This window comes from Heloderma suspectum, chromosome 4 (assembly GCF_057233095.1).
Source record: "Heloderma suspectum isolate Gila_16-S chromosome 4, 16-S_ref, whole genome shotgun sequence".
NCBI lineage: Eukaryota > Metazoa > Chordata > Lepidosauria > Squamata > Helodermatidae > Heloderma > Heloderma suspectum.
In genome coordinates, this window is record NC_139461.1 from 234,519,981 (window position 1) to 234,538,514 (window position 18,534).

The 18,534-nt window shown below is 44.6% G+C and overlaps 1 protein-coding gene across 4 annotated transcripts in view; it reads left to right on the forward strand.

Moving 5' to 3' along the window:
- EIF2B3 (eukaryotic translation initiation factor 2B subunit gamma) overlaps positions 1–2,565 on the forward strand; it is a 119,038-nt gene extending 116,473 nt beyond the window's left edge. For 3 of the 4 annotated variants that reach the window (XM_084852653.1, XM_084852655.1, XM_084852654.1), the window contains exon 12: positions 813–2,565. In XM_084852653.1, coding sequence (XP_084708779.1) covers positions 813–865 — 53 coding nt within the window. In that variant the 3' untranslated portion in view covers positions 866–2,565. The remainder of the gene's footprint in view (positions 1–812) is intronic. The other variant, XR_014790574.1, reaches the window with a different exon arrangement.
- Positions 2,566–18,534: the final 15,969 nt, after the last annotated feature.

Below are 18,534 nucleotides of genomic sequence, written 5' to 3' on the forward strand. Positions count from 1 at the left end.
TTGCAGCATTCTTCTGTTCTCAGCAGAAATTTCTGTGTACAAAGTGACATATGCTCCAAGCCATTCAGGTTGGAGCACCCAGAACAAATGGGCCAGGCAATGCGCCCCCACCAAGTGCTAATCAGACATTTTTATATGGCTCTGGATCTGTTTGGCACAGATGTTCTCAGTCTGAAACAATCGTGCTAAGCAGAGTCCAAATTCTGGGACCCTTTTGAAAGTACCTTCTATAATCCCTCTCTTTTCTTTGCGGCTTGAATGCATCTGTAGCCTTGCCAATGGCAAATAAAAGACAGCCTGGTAAAAAATTTCTGAGGAGGTGGAGAATTTGTAAACGCCTATCTGGGTTGGAGGATGAAGCCAGCTGAAAGAGAACTGCCTCTCGACCTGGGAGTGAAAACTGCTGTATAGCCCTTTTATTTCTGCTAATTCTGGGCCTGCTTCCGTGTAGAACTGATAGAAGAGGGTTTAGCTCCCTGCCAATGAACGTTTGCCTAGGAGGGGCTGAGCTGTGATCTAATTTCAACAGCACTACCTTCCTCGTAGGCCGGTGTGATCCCATGCTGATGTGTAGATATTCCACCTCTTAGCCACAGCTGTTGGCTCTCTCTGTTGATGGCCACCAATGATACATATTTGTAAGCACTCTCATTAGAGCTGCTGTCTGCTCCTGTTTGCTCAGTTGTCTGTCTCAGACTGGAACAAATTGTTTGTTTTTAAGCACAGCAGCCTGGTTCCCCCCACTTTCCTAGGTCTGATTGGACAATGCATAGTTTTTAAATTCTTTCTCTCTTCCTCTTCCTCTCTTACAGCTAAACACGTTAATGAAGTTATTATGGGTACTGACCAGCTGATGGAAATCTGAGTTTGGCAGCAATGAAGGATGGTTTTCTGGCTGCCTGAACCAGCGGCACGGCTAGAGGTTCTGTTTTGTGAACTTGCTCCTGGTATCATTGATAGCCTCTCCTGCTTCAGCTTCCCATTTACTCCTTAATAAAGAAATATTTACAGTGGCATCTGTCTATCTGTCTTCTCCATTTGGCTCTTCCCCCAGTCCTCCCCTCATTGACATGCATGCTGCTTTGCAGAGGGTGATATTGGTTCCTGTAAATCCAACAAATGCACTGTGTTGCCAGCCAAGCTAAGAGGAGGGACCACACAGATTGTGTTCAGTCAAAAGAACAGCTTAGCTGATCTCATAGTGATGAAAGCGCCAGCTTTCTGGGTTCCAATACCATAGAAAAGCAAGATAGTACAAGATGACTCAGTCTTGAAGCTGACTACATGATGTTACAAAACGATTAGATAACGGGGAGGAGAAGCAGTAAGTGCAAGGTGATGCACAGTGAGAAAAATATTCTCTGCTAAATTTGCTTTGACTCTGAATTGGCTATTCTCACGCAAGAAAAACATCTCTGCATCTGTGTTTATAGTCCCTAAAATCACCACTGCAAAGCATTACAACCCTCAAAAAGCAAACAACGTCAGAAGAAGAGGGAAAATGTAACAGAAAATGTGCGCATATATGCCAGCAGTCAGTATACTGAGAACTGTTTTAGATGTTGCTGACTCCTTAAAAGAATATACTAAAACTGAAGGAAGTACAGAAAAGCAGAAGCAAAATTATCAGAGTATGTAATGCCTTCCATAGCAGATTAGGCCCCTTCTGCTTACTAAAAAAAAAAGGGGGGGGTTAAGGAATGAATAGTATGTATATATATGAAATCATGAATTCATACGTACATATACATGTATATGTATATATTCTTATAAAATTGATACAGTATGTATTCTTTCATTATAAACATATAAAATAATAACAATACACAATTACCGGGTGAACTGCATTCACATGATCAATACCATTTTATATTTGATTAAGTGTTTTGATGTTTGTACAAGACTTAGATACCTCTTTGCTTTTTATATGCTACCCATCATATGCTCTTCCATTTATCCCAAAACATCTTTCCAACATGACCTATGCAAGTATAGAGGCTCTATATTATCTTTAATATCTGCAAAATACATAAAAGCTTCCCAATTTTTATAAAAACTGTCATTGTGTATTTCAGACCTGTCTTGTCTAACTCAGCATGTTAATTTCTCCATTAAATCAATAGACCAAAAGTTTATTTGTACGTATTGAAAGCTAGCTTGTTAGTTCTTTTTTTCCAGGAGGATGCTGTTGTTAACTGGGCTGCTACCCACATGAATGACAAAAGCTCTTTATGCCTTAGGTGTATTATCCATATTTGATAGAGCAAACAAAAATCTAATTCTGGAAATAACTCAGTTTTCAGTTTTGTGATTTCTTCTGCCTCTTTAAATACATTTATCCAGAACTGTGGGACAAGTCCATCACATGTGAAAGTTTGTACCAGTGTTTTCACATCCCCTCCAGCATTTCTGGGATATAGATGTATTGATGTAACTCATTCTCATTCGCATACCACGTGTGCACCAATTTTAATGAGTTTTCCTTAATTTTGCTTGAAAATTATTTGAAAGGTATACTTGCCCACATTTTGGCCCATATGGGCTTTTCAATAAAACCATGAATTCCTTTTTAAAGCAAAACAAGAAAATTTAATTTTGCATAATGCTATATATAGGGGTTGCCAGAACTACTTTTTTCCCCCCAGAATACATTTGAGCTTTGGAATTCACTGCAAAAGGATGTGATTTTGCTACAGAATGTGATAACGCTTACATAGTTTGTACATTCTAAGTGTGTTTGAGTGACAAGCATGCAATATCTGAATAGTTCCATATAATCTCCATCTTTGTCATAGAGAGTCTTTTTCAACCAGATCCACCCTTTTCACTAGCCAAGCAGGATTTTGACAGCTCACTGACAGCTGTCAAAATCCTGCAAGGGTAATAAAACAAATGCGAAAAGGGGGTGGGCAGATGCACTTTTCAATGAAAATGGAGTCCTGCTGACTCAAGGTGGGTTGGAGTAGAAGTAGGGCACCCCCATTGGTGGGGGCAAGACTTTAAATTGGGAGGGGAAGCACTCCGTTAACTTGAGCAATTTCTCCACCTCTCAAAAGTGGAGGATCATCCAGTTAGCCAAGGACCCCTGCGATTTAAAGTGCCACCCTGACCCCTGTGGATCCCCTCCTTCTAGGGCACCCCTTCCTGAGTCTTGAGCACCCTGGTTCCATATAAAAGTGGGTGCTACCCCATTTCCCTACCCCAAAGGAAGTAACTGCAATCCGTTACAGGAATCTGGAGAGAAGGGGAGCTTGGGCACCCTTAAAAACGGGTGCAGGGGGCATTGGAAAGTGGGAATTTCTAGCAGGGCACCTCCAAGGTTCAGAACAAGGCATTGAACCCTGGGGACAACCTTGCTAGGGGGTAATCTACACCCTCTTTTCCCACCTGTCAACTGTGCAAGGCTGTCAAAACAGCCTTGCTACAGTGTTGCTTCGAGTGTTGCTTTGAGCAGCCAAGGCAAGCCGCTATATTTTTGGATGCCAGCAGTTGTGCACTTCTGCAACCCACCCACCCCCAAATATATACGAGGTGTGTGTGTGTGTGTGTGTGTGTGTGTATTTTAAAGAACCATTTGCTCACCTAAAACAGGGCTGGGAAAATGCAAAAAAACTTCTCCCAGCCCAGGTTTCTGCACAATAAAAGAATTTATTTAAAAGGGGGGGGGGTGCTCTGACTGTGATGGGGATCGCAGTTGGAGTGGGGATGGGGGAGCTTGGCAGGAGTCAGGGGGCAGCGCCACTTGGGCACTTTGGAGGGCTGGCACTGGCAAGGGGAAGGGGGCACTGGAAAAGAGAGGGCTCCAATCATGATTGGAGCAGGGACAGGGGAAGCTGGCAGCAGACAAGATGAGTTCTACTGCCAAGTCCCCTGGGATGCCAAGTGTAGCCGGGGGCGGGGGAACAAGCTCCGCACCATGGGTGGCATACCCGATCATCAGTCGGGCACACCAACCATGCACTGGGGGTTGTTTGCAAAACAACCCGTAGCATATAGCTTGTCATCCACGATGGGCTAGCGTGTTGTGTGAATGTGCCATATTATATGTTGACAGGGGTAAATGAATCTTAAGTTATCGACCCACCTTGGGCAGATACAAAACCAAATAATGTTCAGGCTTCACACAGCTCTTCAGGCAAGGTGTATGTCATGGTGGATATCAAAGGAGAATGAACCACTGTGGAATACCCATGGAATACCCATTAAGCGATCCAACTCCTGTTGATTCCAAGGTTTTGGCAAACTGTGATATACATAAGGGCACAGATTACAGTTCTTTGGTAGTCTTAGTGTGTGTCCTGACCACTAAGAGTTTTTCTTATGATTTGCTGTTAGTGTTCCAGGGGCATACTGTGTATCACTTCCTGTGGTCTGTCACATTTTACACTCCTCTTGTTCACTTTGCCGAGAGTAGAAGTTAAAAACCTGAGTACTTCATGCATAATATTACATAGGAGCTTGTTTTACCATGGCTATGCCAGTAAAATAATAGCGTTCATATCTAAGTTAGAGAAATATTTATAAGAAAATGTATATTCCATCTCTCTAGGCACATGCCGACTATAGACATAATGACTTAATATTAAAAACAAGTATAACAAAACAATTTGAAATATTATGCTTGGACCATGGTGTGAAATACAGGTTCATGAAAGCTTGTGAGTCCTAAATATTTAGTTTGCAGGTATATGTTTAGCAGGAATCTAAGATGCACATCTGAACTTGGCTGTTCAGAGACTGGAAGTGCTTCCAGCTATTGGCCCAGAGGAATATTGGTTCATTTTCATTAGGTAAAGTAATAAACATGTTCCTGATCTTTTTCCTCCCTCAGGGGAACTTTTTTTTTTTTCATTTTACAGAGGCAAATCAAAATTATAATCCAGCCCTGCCCAATCCTTCATAAATGAAAAAGTAAACCACATTAAAGAACTAGCTCAGAATGGGAAAATACGAAGCAGCAGCTGCCTCAGATGAAAGGTTGCTTACCTCCCCAGATGCATCCCTCTGCTGCTCTGGATTCTCATGTGTGGCCCAAATTAACCCCACAGCTAACCCTTATGAGCTGCTCCTGTGTCCAGTTTCTCACTGCATTTGTTAAATGTGGAAAAGACAATGTTGGTAAACTTGCTCCACAGATATCTAGAGAGTACTTAAGCACCCAGTTATCATTTTGCCATTTTTTAAATCGATGCAAGTGGCAATAGATCTCTCCAAGGCACTGTCATATTGAACTACTCTGGGGATTGTAACCTATGCACAAGTTTAAAAAACAAACACACAGTCAAGGAATCTGGATGACTATTCAGCCATGATGGTTCTCTAAACTGTAAGATTTGTCAAGTTCAGAGTGTCAAGACAAAACCCTACAGCAATCAACTTCCAATAAAAAATTGAGAATCTCATCCATTCTTCCTTTATTTTATTCTCCTGTATTCCAACCTTGCTTTACTTCACACTGTTTGGATGACCTAGATCATATCCTAATTTGTTCTATGACTTAGGGATACCTAGATACAAAATGCACATTTCTCACATTAGTTGAAAATGGTGCACTTACAATTAAACACTTTTATTGGTGAAAAATATGGAAGTGCTCAGTGGTGCTGAGAAAAGTGGTGATTTCAAGAAAGGTGTGCTATTCCCAGTTGAAACAAGATGTCCATATTTTGTACACAGGTATCATCTATACCTGCGTACAAAATGTAAATTGAGAAGTGAACCTAATTAAAAAAACATGGTTTTGTAAAGTTCTTTGTCCTATGATGAGTCCACACATCTGTCTGGGACTGTAACATCATGTCTTCATACTCTTGCTTTGGTTAGTATGATGAGAGGAGGTAGGAAGCCTTGGTGTACAAATTAGAACCAAGGTCCTTAATCCATTGGGTTCTGTGCTGCTTGCAAGTGGTGTTGACTGTTGGAGGAACAAACTTTTCCTTTTTGCCTTTTATGACCCGCAGGTGTTTGGGACGAGATAAAAGTAGATTATCAAAGCAAAGATTTACTCTTGATGTAATCGTCGTGTGTGGCAGGGCTGCAATTATGAAGAATAATTCCAAATAATGGTTTCTCCAGAAATCACAACACAGTTGCTGGGAATTTAAGCCTCTAGTGATATGAGAGATTCTGGAGTCTACTCTGATCAAGATTCACCCCACATATCCATTGGTAACAGAGCTATTGCCTCTGTGTTTATGTAGTTCTGTCTTACAGGATAGGAGCAAGCAAACTGCTTGCTTGTGGGCTCTACTTTGCTTTTTAATAGGATCCCAAGGTCAACCAACCAGAGCCAGAAGCAAAATGATGGCTCAGGGGACAAAGCCAATTACCATTTGCACCTCATGAACCATACACAAGTATATACAAGTACATATCTTATAACAGTTGTTAGGGATCCTAACAGTAAAATTTAAAACTGGTCAGCAGAGCTGGAGAAAGTCCCCATCAAATGCAACCAATTAATTACATTTTACAGGTGAAGAACACCAAGGCTAACACAAGGCCAACCTTGGCAGAGATTTTTTTCCTTACTATGGTTAAACTATTGGGAGTCAGAAATGTTTGCCAGTCTACTGGTAAATCACCCAGAGATGTTAGAGACATCCCCATATGGGCAGTTTCTCCTCACACGCAGCATAGCAGCTGCCTGCCTTGACCCTTTTCGAGGTTGGACCCACAAGTTCCTGAGTCCCCACTTCCAAACAAACTTGCATGATGCTGTGGCCTACCTACTGAAGTACTCTTGTTATTGTTGTATTGTTTTGTATTATCTTGTTTTTTTATAATTTTACTTGTTGGGATTCACTTCAATCATATATCTTAAGCCATGATAAGACCTAGTTCACAGTACCTTTTTCACAAAGCCTGGGAGTTGGGGTTCAAGCAGGAATCCATAGTCCCTCCTCTCTACCCTCTCTGGTTTCCAATTAAGGTCATGCTTGGTGTGCATAGCTGTCATGCACCCCAATCCTGAAGTCAGCAGTGTGACAAAAAGGGTCCCATTTAAACAAGAAATTGTGTGGCAAAGAACGCCCCACACTAGTCATAGGGGCTTACGCTGTGTGGACAGCACACATCACTAGCACCACATTCTTTTTGCAGGGCAGACAAATTAGATTCCCAACCAGGTATTCGCACAGAGCTTTTGTTCTTTCTCCCTCTTGTTTCTCATCAAAGAACACTGAACCTTCCGATTTGCATTAGGCACAGTTCAAAGATGTGGTTATATAAACTCTGCTTACAGAAGATGAGGAGAGGGCTACGAAGCCAACTGTATCAGCAAGATGAGTTTCATCCCCATACTACCTCCACTGGCTTGAGGAAATGTCAAGAATCATTTAGCACAGCACCTTGCACTGTGGTAAAAGTAGCTCAGCCCAAACAGATACACTCACTTTTCCAACCATGACTTAACAACCTTTGAAGGTGGTACTTCAGCTTTGTAGGGCGCAACCCTATGCATGTTTAGACAGAGAAAAGGGCTACAATTCCCAGCATTCCCCAGCCAGCAAAGCAAAGCTGGCTGGGGAATGCTGAGAGTTGTAGGCCTTTTCTCTGTCTAAACATGCATAGGGTTGCGCCCTTAGAGACATAGGAAAATGGCTATGTGTCCATCTAGCTGGCTCAATATTGTCTCCTAGAACTGTCAGAGACTCTCCAAATCTTTTCTGTCACCTGCTACCTGATCGTTTTAACAAGAGATGCCAAGGTTTGAACCTTGAGCCTTCTCTACCACTCTTGGCTCTTCCCACACTATGTTCTATTGGCCAGCTATTCTTTATACCCCATTTCCCCTACTTAAACATACCTTTCTCCAGTATAAAGCTATTACTTCTTGTCTTCTTCAGTAAGGTTATAGGGAACTAAATTTTCTATGTGGAAACATGCCCACTTCCTTTAGCCTTTCATTTTCTGGGGATCAAAATCTTTTTCAAAATCAACTGCAGCACTGTTCTCTCAGTTTGTTTGTTTGTTTAACACATTTCTATACTGCCTTTCTGCCAAGGCACCCAAGGCAGCTTACAACTTTTAAATACTGAAACACATAAATTTTACAAAAAAACAAAATCAGAAGATAGTTCTCTCAGGCCAACTAAGAGTTTCTTCAGGAGCTCATGGCATGAGCTCCCTGGCCTGGGCTTCCTCACTTCTGCCTTCCCTCAGGGCACACAGGTCTTAAGTAGCCTCAGGGAAGGAGGGGGAGGGTTTTGCCAACAGTCTTCTCAGGCCATTGAAGGTCCCTTCGGGAGCTGATGGCATGAGCTCCCCAGCCTGGGCTTCTCCTTTTCTCTCCTGTTCCTTGAAATATGTGGTGATCAGATTTTGAGACTGTACATACTTATCTGCCCCATATGCTTTATTTTTAGGGGTGCAGTCCTCTTCAGGAGAGGACTTTACCTCCTTACAAACCCATCCCATCATTTAATTTGTACAAGTGACTACAGCAGAATTGCCCTACAAATGCTGTTTGGCCCAAGAGACAGCCATGTTTTTATAATTTGGAATGGAACAATATCTCGGCTCTGATGTCTTGCGGCCGGAGTTTTCCAATAGATACCAGCCTGACTTACGCCAGGGCAGTTTGACAATGTAATATTATTACAGAGCCCCATGTCTGTCAGGCCAGTTACCAGTGTGCTGTGTGGGGGTGGACTTTGTGCATTTAACAGGGTGAATCTGGAGATGCCCATTTTCCAGCCTGGAAAACTAGCTGATAATTTGAAAAAGCATGTTTGAACACCACACCAAATTTTAGCTGTAATTTTAAGACTTGATCTAAGACAAATCTTACCTGGTATGCTTTTGGCCACACCAGGTGTGGCTGAAACCATCAGTATTGCCAATTAACTGTTGTAATTTTGCCATGATTAAATAGTGTTTTCCTAAACACACTAATTGCTTGGGAGATGTGATTTTCTTCATTTTAATGACTGTTAAGTTATAGCTGGAGGTCTAGAAATACGCATAGCTTCAATTATACTCCAAAGAATCTGGCTATCTAGCGCAGGATCTATTAAGCATTGTGCACAATATGCACATCTAAATAAATGTGCAGCATTACAGAATTCATATGTCTTGTTTCAGGTCTTGAGGGCAGAGGTACAGTGTGGATATCTATATAGAGATGCATACATACATACCACCTCTAACCAAACCAGTAGCCTAGAGTGGTGGTCTCTTATCCAAATCCCACATGATTGGGTAGGAACTGTGCTATACATGAGTGCCATTTCAGCCAGCATGCACAACAGCATCCTCACTTCCCATGCTCAGCATGGGACACCTGTATGATGGGCAGTGCCCCAGCTATACAAATGCAGCAAACTGTGGAGGCACAGAAGCTCCTGTAGCTCTCTGTCCTAAGCCTGGAGGGAGGGCAGATGTGGGAGATCTTGGACAGTAGATTTTGTGAACAGACTTCCATTCCCTGCTCCATCACCAGGAGCACAAAGAAGTGACCTGGGAAAACGGCTCTGGTGTGTGTGCACAACATGCATGCAAGCACAATGGTTAGAGTGTTGGACCGGGAGCCAGGAGATCCGGGTTCTAGTCCCCACTCGGCCATGAAAGCTCACTGGGTGACTTTGGGCCAGTCACAGACTCTCAGCCCAACCCACCTCACAGGGTTCTTGTTTTGAGGATAAAATGGAGAGGAGGAGGATTATGTACGCCACCTTGGGTTCCTCAAAGAGGAAAAAAGGTGGGACATAAATGTAATAATAAATTTAGAGACTACAATTCAGCTACCAACCCAAATAGAGGCTTCTTCAGCCTTTGTCAGGCTCTTGAGAGAGGAAGCACCTGCACATACTTTATGAAAGCTGTCCTCCCTCTCAGTGCTAGTAATTCAAATTGGGAATATGGGTAATCTTGAAGTAGTAGAGCTTTTGCCTGAACTCCCAGGGTTGATCTGCTGTTCTCATATGAGATGAAAATGCTGCATACATCAGCAGGCAAAACACATACATGTGTGGTACCTATTTGGTAGGTACAGCTGGGGGAAAAGATGCCCTTTGCTTTTCTGAATGTTCTCTCTCTAATGCCTCAATTGCTCTGAAGTAGCCTTTGCATTTGGGAATAGAGGCTAGGCCCAGGTATACCGTATAGTAAGTGCATATAACAGAGTGATGGTGCCATGGGGTGTCCATCAGGGGAAAAACAACAGTTTGCAAATAGTTGTTGTCACAACAGGGCACTAGGTATTTGAAATACAGCTCCTCAGAGCTTTGTAAATAGGTAGTACATTAAAGCAAACTTCAGGTTTAAAAGGTACCAGAATTTCTGGGCATCACATAAACTGGCATATTTAAGACTCTTTCAGTTATAAAGATAAGAAAACCATGAGTCTGTGAGGCCTAAACCTGAGGACAGCTGAGGAACCTGCAGTTGGGCCTTTATCATTCAAGGAAAACTGGAGGGTTTAGCGGATTTTCTTTGCTTTTGTTTTTTAGTGGAAAGTAAAAGATCTGCCCCCTGGTTCCTCCCCCCCCCTTCATCCCCCAACGAAAAGGACTAGCGTCTGGCCTTGTATGCATAAGCTAATCCTTTGTACAACATCTAAATGGTTAATTGTGTTTGAGGAAGACGTACAGGCAAATGGGGTGGGGTGGGGGGAGACCACCCAGCACGAAACAGACAAGAAAGAGCAATCTTTGCAATGTTTAACCAGGGAGAGAGCAAAGTTGTTTAAAAATATTTAATTTACAACATTCCACTCTGCTGATTATAAGCCAGGCAGCCAAGAAAACGCCACTGCGTGTGGGGAACCATCCAGGAAGTTTGCAACAAATTCCTCGGATTGTTTTTAATCTTCCTCTGTCAGGCGCTTTTTAACCCGACCGCTGCTACGGTTAGGTTGCCAGAGGCCAGTAAAATAGAGTCCATGCCTTCCTTTCCAAAAGTGGCTTCAAAACGGGGGCGGGGGTGGGGAGTCAGAGCCCAGGAGAAACAGAACAACCTAGTGGGATATGGTCTGGATTTTATACCTGCATGTTGGTCACTGATCCAGGGGACAACCCTAATCTCCCTGGTTTGGGCCAGATACTTGTTTCTCTTCATTAGCTGGCTGGAGATAATTTGCATCATTGGCCATAAGAAGGTGTTGTGTTACCGCTGCAGTACCGAAACCATGGTAACACTCCCTTTCCTCCCATCAGCATCAGTCCACACTAGTCAGATGGCTTTTGAGACTTCTAGGCTGCTGCCAGATGGAGGACTCCTAGCGCCACCACTCAGAAGGCTTTGTATGACTGGAAGATGCTGTCCTCTGGACCGCCCCTGCCCTCCATAAAATTATGTGAGTGAGGTAGGGCAATGGTGCTATAAAAGCCTCATCTGGAAGCACCCCTAGAGTGGAGATACTGTCACTGCTGATTATGGGTTGATGGCATGCCAGACTATGACACCCTTCCCCGTCCTGGTGCCTCCATGCTAGGGGATGATGGGAGTTGTAGTCCAACATATATGGTTGGGAAAGGCTGGACTAGGAGCAGAGAGACCCTGGGTCTGATCCCCACTTGGACATGAAGCTCACTTAGATGACCTAGGACCATTCATTATCTTTCAACTTAACCTACCTCATAGTGTTGTTGTAATGATAAAATGGTAGGGGAGGGGACCATGTATGCTGCCCTGTGCTCCCCCTTGGCTACAGGGCTGCCCAGAAGGTTTATGAGGCCTGGGGCAGGTGTGGTGATGGGGGGGCCCGCTGCTGCCTCCTGCGAGGGCCCATGTGTGCCTGGTCGGCAATGTGGCATGGCTGCGGTCAAGGGTATTCACAGGAGCTGAGTCAGGGGTGTTTTTGCTTTTCAGGGGCCTGGGGTAAATCTCTGAGTTGCTCCTCCCCCCCCCCACCAGCCCTGCTTAGGTAATAGTTTGGTGTTTTTCCCCCTGTCCCATGATGGATGTGATCCAAGGATAGCTGATTTCATAAAAGGAGCATATGCCTTCTGGGTACTCCCTGGAAGTCACACATTACAATTCATCATGCTCTCATTTTCTGCTGGTGGTAATACTGGAGACAGGATGGTAGACTACTTGGTTTGTAGCTATGTAGCTTTATTTGGGGCCAGAAGAGCCAAAGCAAGGTCTGGTTGGGATGATTAGGGAGCAGGTGGGGGAAAGAGACTGGCAAGCATAGAAAGTGTCATAGAATCATAGGGTTGGAAGGGGCCTACAAGACCATTGAGTCCAACCCCCTGCTCAATGCAGGAAGCGTGATTCCCAGGCAGTCTCCCATCCAGGTACTAACCAGGGCTGACCCTGCTTAGCTTCTGAGATCAGATGAGATTGGGCGCATCCAGCCCTAATAATAAAAGCACTACCCACATTTGAGGCAATGCATGATTTTTTCTTCTTCCTTTTTCTCCTTCTCCCTCTCATCTGATTGTGGGATAGTCACTAAACAGCTTGTTTTCAGAATGGGGGCACAGGAGGAAAAACACAGATAACTGACTTAGACGTACTGTAAAGGGATGGTGATAAGCAGGCAAAACAGAGAGTAGTGACTTCTGTTCTAATCCAGATATATAATCTTGCATGATAAATGTATTATGCCCTTACATACTATACACTAGCATAGCCAACAAGGGTGATACATCTCCCATGGCTGCCTCCACATACAAAAATTAACTCCACCTTAACTTGTGATGTTAGTTTGTTTAAAACAATTGCAATACTTTTGCTTTTAATTTATGCACGATCATGATATATTTTGTTAACATGCAGTTTATTATTAATTTACTTGTGATGTTCTTGGGGAACAATTGTCCATTTCACACACCTTTACATGGGTTTATTCCATTCTACAACCATTCTCACTTTCTCTCTCCCCCATGTCAGAAACTCTTTGCTTCTTTCCAGGATGGTGTAACTCATGATGGCTCCCTGTTGGTCCATAAATCTGACAGGAGTACCATCCCTGGTTTCTCTTGCTAGGGCTGGGAAAGACTCCTGTCTGAAACCCTGGAGAGCCACTGCCAGTCAGTTTGCACAATCGCGGGAGTAAAATAAGCCATCTTGACTCCTGGTGTGCTGGTTGTTTACATAATTACCCGTGCTGTAGCGTGGGTTGGCGTGTCATCCGAACCTGGTGTACTGCGTGGCAGGGGTGGCTTCGGACCCACCCTACAACCGACAGTGCAGTACTGCTTGTGGGGTGGGTACGAAGCCACCTCTGCCGTGCCACATGCTGGGTTGGGACAACTCACCAACCCACGCTGCAGTGTGGGTAATGATGTGAACAACTGGCATGCATGCAGTGCACACAGGGGTGTGGAGAGAAGCCACAACGGCTTCTTTTTCCCCTGCAATCGTGTGAACCCAGTACCAGTAGATCTCTGATCAGTAGATCTCTGGGAGTTTTGCAATAGATTAGCAAGGATTTTTGGCTACCAATTGTTTAACTGTAGTAGCAACCAAATGAATCCCTCCCCCAAATTATACAGCTGAAATGAAGAAAGCTTGGGGTAACTTGGACTGGACTGTTGTGTGGAAGGGCTGTGATTTCTGTTCAGCTCTGGTACTCAAATTCCTGGGCTCAGAATCCTTTAATTCTAAGGGGATGTCTTTTGCACCAGCCTCTGGTTGGTAGATCTCAGAGTTCTAGTAAAAAAAAATGCAAAGTAGGTTCTGCAAGCCTGAATTCTGCCCATCCCTAGACATTACTGAGCTAGATGGACCAGTGGTATAAGCCAGCTCCCTATCTTCCATTAATGACCTGTTCTGACGTTCACCTCCTTGAAGGAACATCTGTAACTAGTTAATGTCACAGACAAAAAGAGGGACCACCAGCCTAATGCAGTAAGTTCTTTGTAAGGTTATTTTAAAAATCTTAATGACTGACACTGGACAGGAGGTTTTGTTTTGCTTTGTTTGGATCTCTGAATTAGGCCTGTTGGATTCCTCTTAGTTTCCTTAGGAGGAGAATAAAATGGGCTTCTCCCAGGGCTTATTTTCAGTCCAAGGTCCAAATTCCAAGAAAGGTCTTGGGGGGCTCATATCATCTGTGGCTGAGGCCAAAAGCAAAGTGGGTGTGGCCAAGGGCAGAGTGGGCAGGTTCAAATGTAATTCTTACCCATTTTAAGCCTACTCAGAAATAAGCAAGTAGCAGGACACACCTCTGCAGGACAAGCCTCAAATGTAAGCAGGAAAAGGCTCTGCAAGATGAGTCTTAGGAGTACGTAGGACTGACTCACTCAGCAGCTTCTTTCCAGGTCCCATCCCCTCTCCCCCACAGGGAAAAGCTCTTATCTCTGATCAGCTGCAGTCAGAGATAAGAGCTTTTCCCTGTGGGGGAGAGGGGGTGGGGCCTGGGGGAAAAACTGGTGGGTCAGATGGGGGAACCTCATGTGGCTGTATCTGGCCCACAGGCTGGAAGTTCCCCACACCTGGTTTACCCTAACAGAGATAGCACAAATTGTTTTCTAAAGTTCTCCAGTGGTGCTCTCATGTTTCTGTCTTTCCTGAACTAACTTTCCTGAACGTCCCATTAACCCCAGATGTGATTTGTCAGCTCCAAACTTTCTGATCAGGACTGTAGCCACAGGGCAGCCTGGCCACCTCAGGGATATTTGAGACCTTCTCCCCAACACTATCTACACGTGTAGATAGAAAGGAAGCATGCAGCCAGTGTTCTACCCAATTGCTCACTCATATGATTAAGACTGCAATCCTGAACACACCTACCTAGGAGAAAGCCCAATTGAACTCAGTGGAACTTACTTCTGAGTAGATATGTATAAGATGGCACTATAAGTGACTTTAAAGCAGGGGTAGGCAAGTGTTGCCCTTCATGTTTTGGCCTACAATTCCATCATCCCTCACCATTGCTATTTTGACTAGGGCTCATGGGAGTTGCAGGCCAAAACATCTGGAGGGCCACAAGTTGCCCACCCCTGCTGTAAACATATTAAGCTGGTTCTCATGGCACGACACCCCATCATGGGTTAGACAACCCTCAAATAAGCTGTGGCTTGTTTTAGCGTTATTTGAGAGTTGTATAACCCTCAAACCACCCCTGCTGTCTGCTTTGAATGACACAACAACCCATGGCAAGCCAGCATGACACAACAGCCCCTGTGGGTAAATTAACCCATGGTGGGCTGTTGTGTCATGCAAACCAGGTAATTGGGCTAGATTCCTTCCTTCCTTCCGGCTGTTCTGCAGTGATGCTGTGCCCCCCACAATTTTGGCTATGGGCCTAATCCTGATTATGAGGTGGCCAGCATACTTTGAACTCCCCTCGCTAAGGCCTGACCCCAGGTTTAGTTTCCTCACTTCACCTGAATGTTTCATACCCTGAATTCCAGTTGGTCTTCCAAGGGTTTTAAGCCATTCCTGGCCTTGCCATCTAACCCAACGGCCAAATAACTTGGATTCAGCTGATAGCTCTACCACTGCCCTTTTCCACAGGCATCTTGTTAGTGAATTGTTCATTCACAGAGCATGCCAGCAGCCCTCTGTGTGTGTCATGGATCCTGGCTGCAGGTTGTGAAGCTGAGCCCAGTTTGTATAGTGGTAACCTGGGCTGACACTGTAGTTTGCTTACTTGGCAGACCTTAAAAGTATTTCTTCCCTGTTAATTAACTCTTGGTGGGAGCTAGAGACTTCCTTGTTTCTTGCAGTGGCCTATTAAGAATAGGGAGCCCTGGGACAGTGGTGAACCGCAGTGGGTTTGGCCTGCTCTCCTCACCATGGCTGAGGAGGTCTGAGGTGAGCACTGGGCAGCCTGTGGGGACTCAGCCAACTTCAGAAGTTTCTAGGTAGAGCAAGTCTTGGAACAAAAGGGTTTCTGTCCACATGCCAAGGTTGAAACGCCTCGCCAGCCAACTCAAATGTCTGCGCTTCCCAGGGTGCAAGGGTCCAGGCCAATTTAATAATCTCTGAGCTCCCCCCTTTTGTATGGAAACATAGAGGTTTGTTTCTTCAGTGAGAATGCATCAGCAAGAACATGCCTGGGGAGACACAACTCTCTCCCATCACTCCTCTGATATGTCCTCTGCTGCAGCAGCTGTTTCAAGAGCCACATCACCTGTTTCTCTCTGTCTCTCTCTTTCTCTCTCTCTCTCTCACACACACACACACACACACACACTCTCACGTGTACATGCAGGGCTGCCCCCAGTGAGACATCTGCTCTTATGCGGGGATTTCTCCTGCACCTCACTGAACATAGGAAGCGATCTTGTATTAAGTCAAACCATTGGCTCATCTAGCTCAGTACAGGCTATTCTGACTGCTGGTGTTTCTCCAAAATTTCAGGCAAGATACTTCCCTAATTCTGCCTGGATTTGAACCTGGGACCTTCTGCATGCAAAGCATGTGCTCTGACACAGAGCAATGGCCATTGGCCCAAATAATGGCTTTAGTTCAGGCCTTTGTTTTTCTCCGAGCATCTCTCCAAAGGGTGATAAATCCCCCACTCTAGTTTCTCTTGGGAAATGTTTCTGCCTCGTTTTCTAGCACTGCTACCAAGTCAAACTTGGCTGCCGGTTCCTGGAGGTAGTCTCCCCCTTCCCACCTCCTTCATAGCTCAGGGTTCTTCTAATCTCTTCAACCCAAACAACAGTTTTTGACTCCTGGATCATACCTTTATAGCCCAGCAACTGTCTTCTTCCTCTTGCTACCCTTCTGCACATATCTTTCTTGCCCTTGTACACTGGAAAAACAATTTTTCTAACACAATGTCGAGGCAATTAATGATGTTGTAGGATCCAGGTCTTCCTTGGTCTTTGTGGGCCTCACAGATCTGAATGCCACTGATGCAATATAACCAGCCTTTGATCTTTTGGTGACTTCCTAAACTTTATACTCGTCACTATCTTGCAACAAGGCATGCTGCAGGCGCACACAACTGGTTTCCAGTAATCCTCAACAGGGAACCTCCCGGCTTGTGACTTCAGCCCCTCAACTGTTCCAGTTATTCCACCAAACGTCCTAGCTCCATCAGAGTTTTTGCATGAAAATTCCAAATATCATGACAAGGCAAGGCAAACGTTCAAATCAGTGATTTGTATAATATTCCTTCGTTTGCATATTGTATGTTCAGGGTAGGCCCTAGCTTGTTTATTGCCATGGGCTAAATGAAGTTCAGAACATACCCAATGATTGCCAACAGCCTCCCCTGTTCTCCCATAGTATGAATGCCGGTGGCCCCTCTCATGCATGGATCCAGCAAAGTCTTGTCCTCCAAGCCAAGCCCTCCAGCTGTCTTTTTAAGGCCAAGAATAAGCATTTGGAGATTGGCTAGTAAGAAATAAACTTATTCCTCAGCCGAGAAGCAGCTGCAGAACAAGCAAACCCACTACTGCAGGGCTTGAGTGCTGCATTGCAGTTGGCCAGTGGTTTTCACTGGTTATAGCAATACTTTAGAACCAGAGATCATGTTTGTTGTGTGCCATCTACACATGTGCAGCAAAATGCATGACGGTGGACACAAGACATCCTCTGTACTTCTATCTTAAATATTACTGTTTTAGAGATCTAAAGCACATTTCTGCATATTTCTCACCTACAAACATTCCTCAAGAGGTGCATTTTATTTGCTCCTGATCTCTGTTGGGGATACACTATAATCTGGATTATATGGGATTAACATTTGGAGCTGATGTGATGTAATTTATGGAAGAATATGTACTCTAAGTACGTAGCCTATGGGTTTTTTCCAGAGTTGTGATGCTACAATAAAAGGAAAAAGCCACAAAAATGGCATGCAGGATTCCTCTCAGCTTGGTTCCACTCAGGACCAACAGAGGGAGGATACCTTGGACAGATGTCTACATTACTCAATGACAGGGCTAAGCCATGAGCTAGATAGACTGGACAGATGAACAGGTGGCAGAACCCAGTGCTTCTGCTAAAAGTCATTAGAATTGTGACAATCAGTTCCATTTAAAGAATCCCTACTAAGAAAGTTAATAGAGACACAAGAGTAAGCCTCAGGGCGTATGCTCAGGGCTGGCCTCAGCTCCTGCATCATTGGGCAGCTGCTGGGGCCTTAGCATTTGAGTTGGGCCCATTGGTGATGTCTGTCCTGGGCACCCCTGCTCTGAGCAGCCCTGGGTGGCTGGATCTAGCCATCCTTTAAATTTCCTAACATGCCCCCAACATAGTGGCACTCAGGCACTGTGAGAAATCAAAGTAGCTGCCCTACCCAGCTCTCTGACACTCTTTGGAGTGTTGTTGCCTGCTGCCAGGGCTCACCAAAGAGCACTTTGCCCAGGGCCTCCTCAAACCCAGAAATGGCCCTGCATATGCTCACCCTGATGCGCTCTGTGTGGAGCACTGATTCAGAATGGGGTTAGCTCTTTCCTCAGCCCAGACCACAGAGGAAGTACATTAATTTTTTTTCAGCCAGGGACCAATCCTGAGCAGGTCTGTGGTAGGCTGCCTGGTCATCTTTGCCACTGGGCCTTGTACTGCTCTGTCTTGTTGTCCCATCTCCCTTCCCTACCTGAATAATCCCTTTCCCACCTCAGACTCTGGTGTCACAGTCACTTAGTCTGATTTGCAAATATCTTGGGCTGACACCTTGTT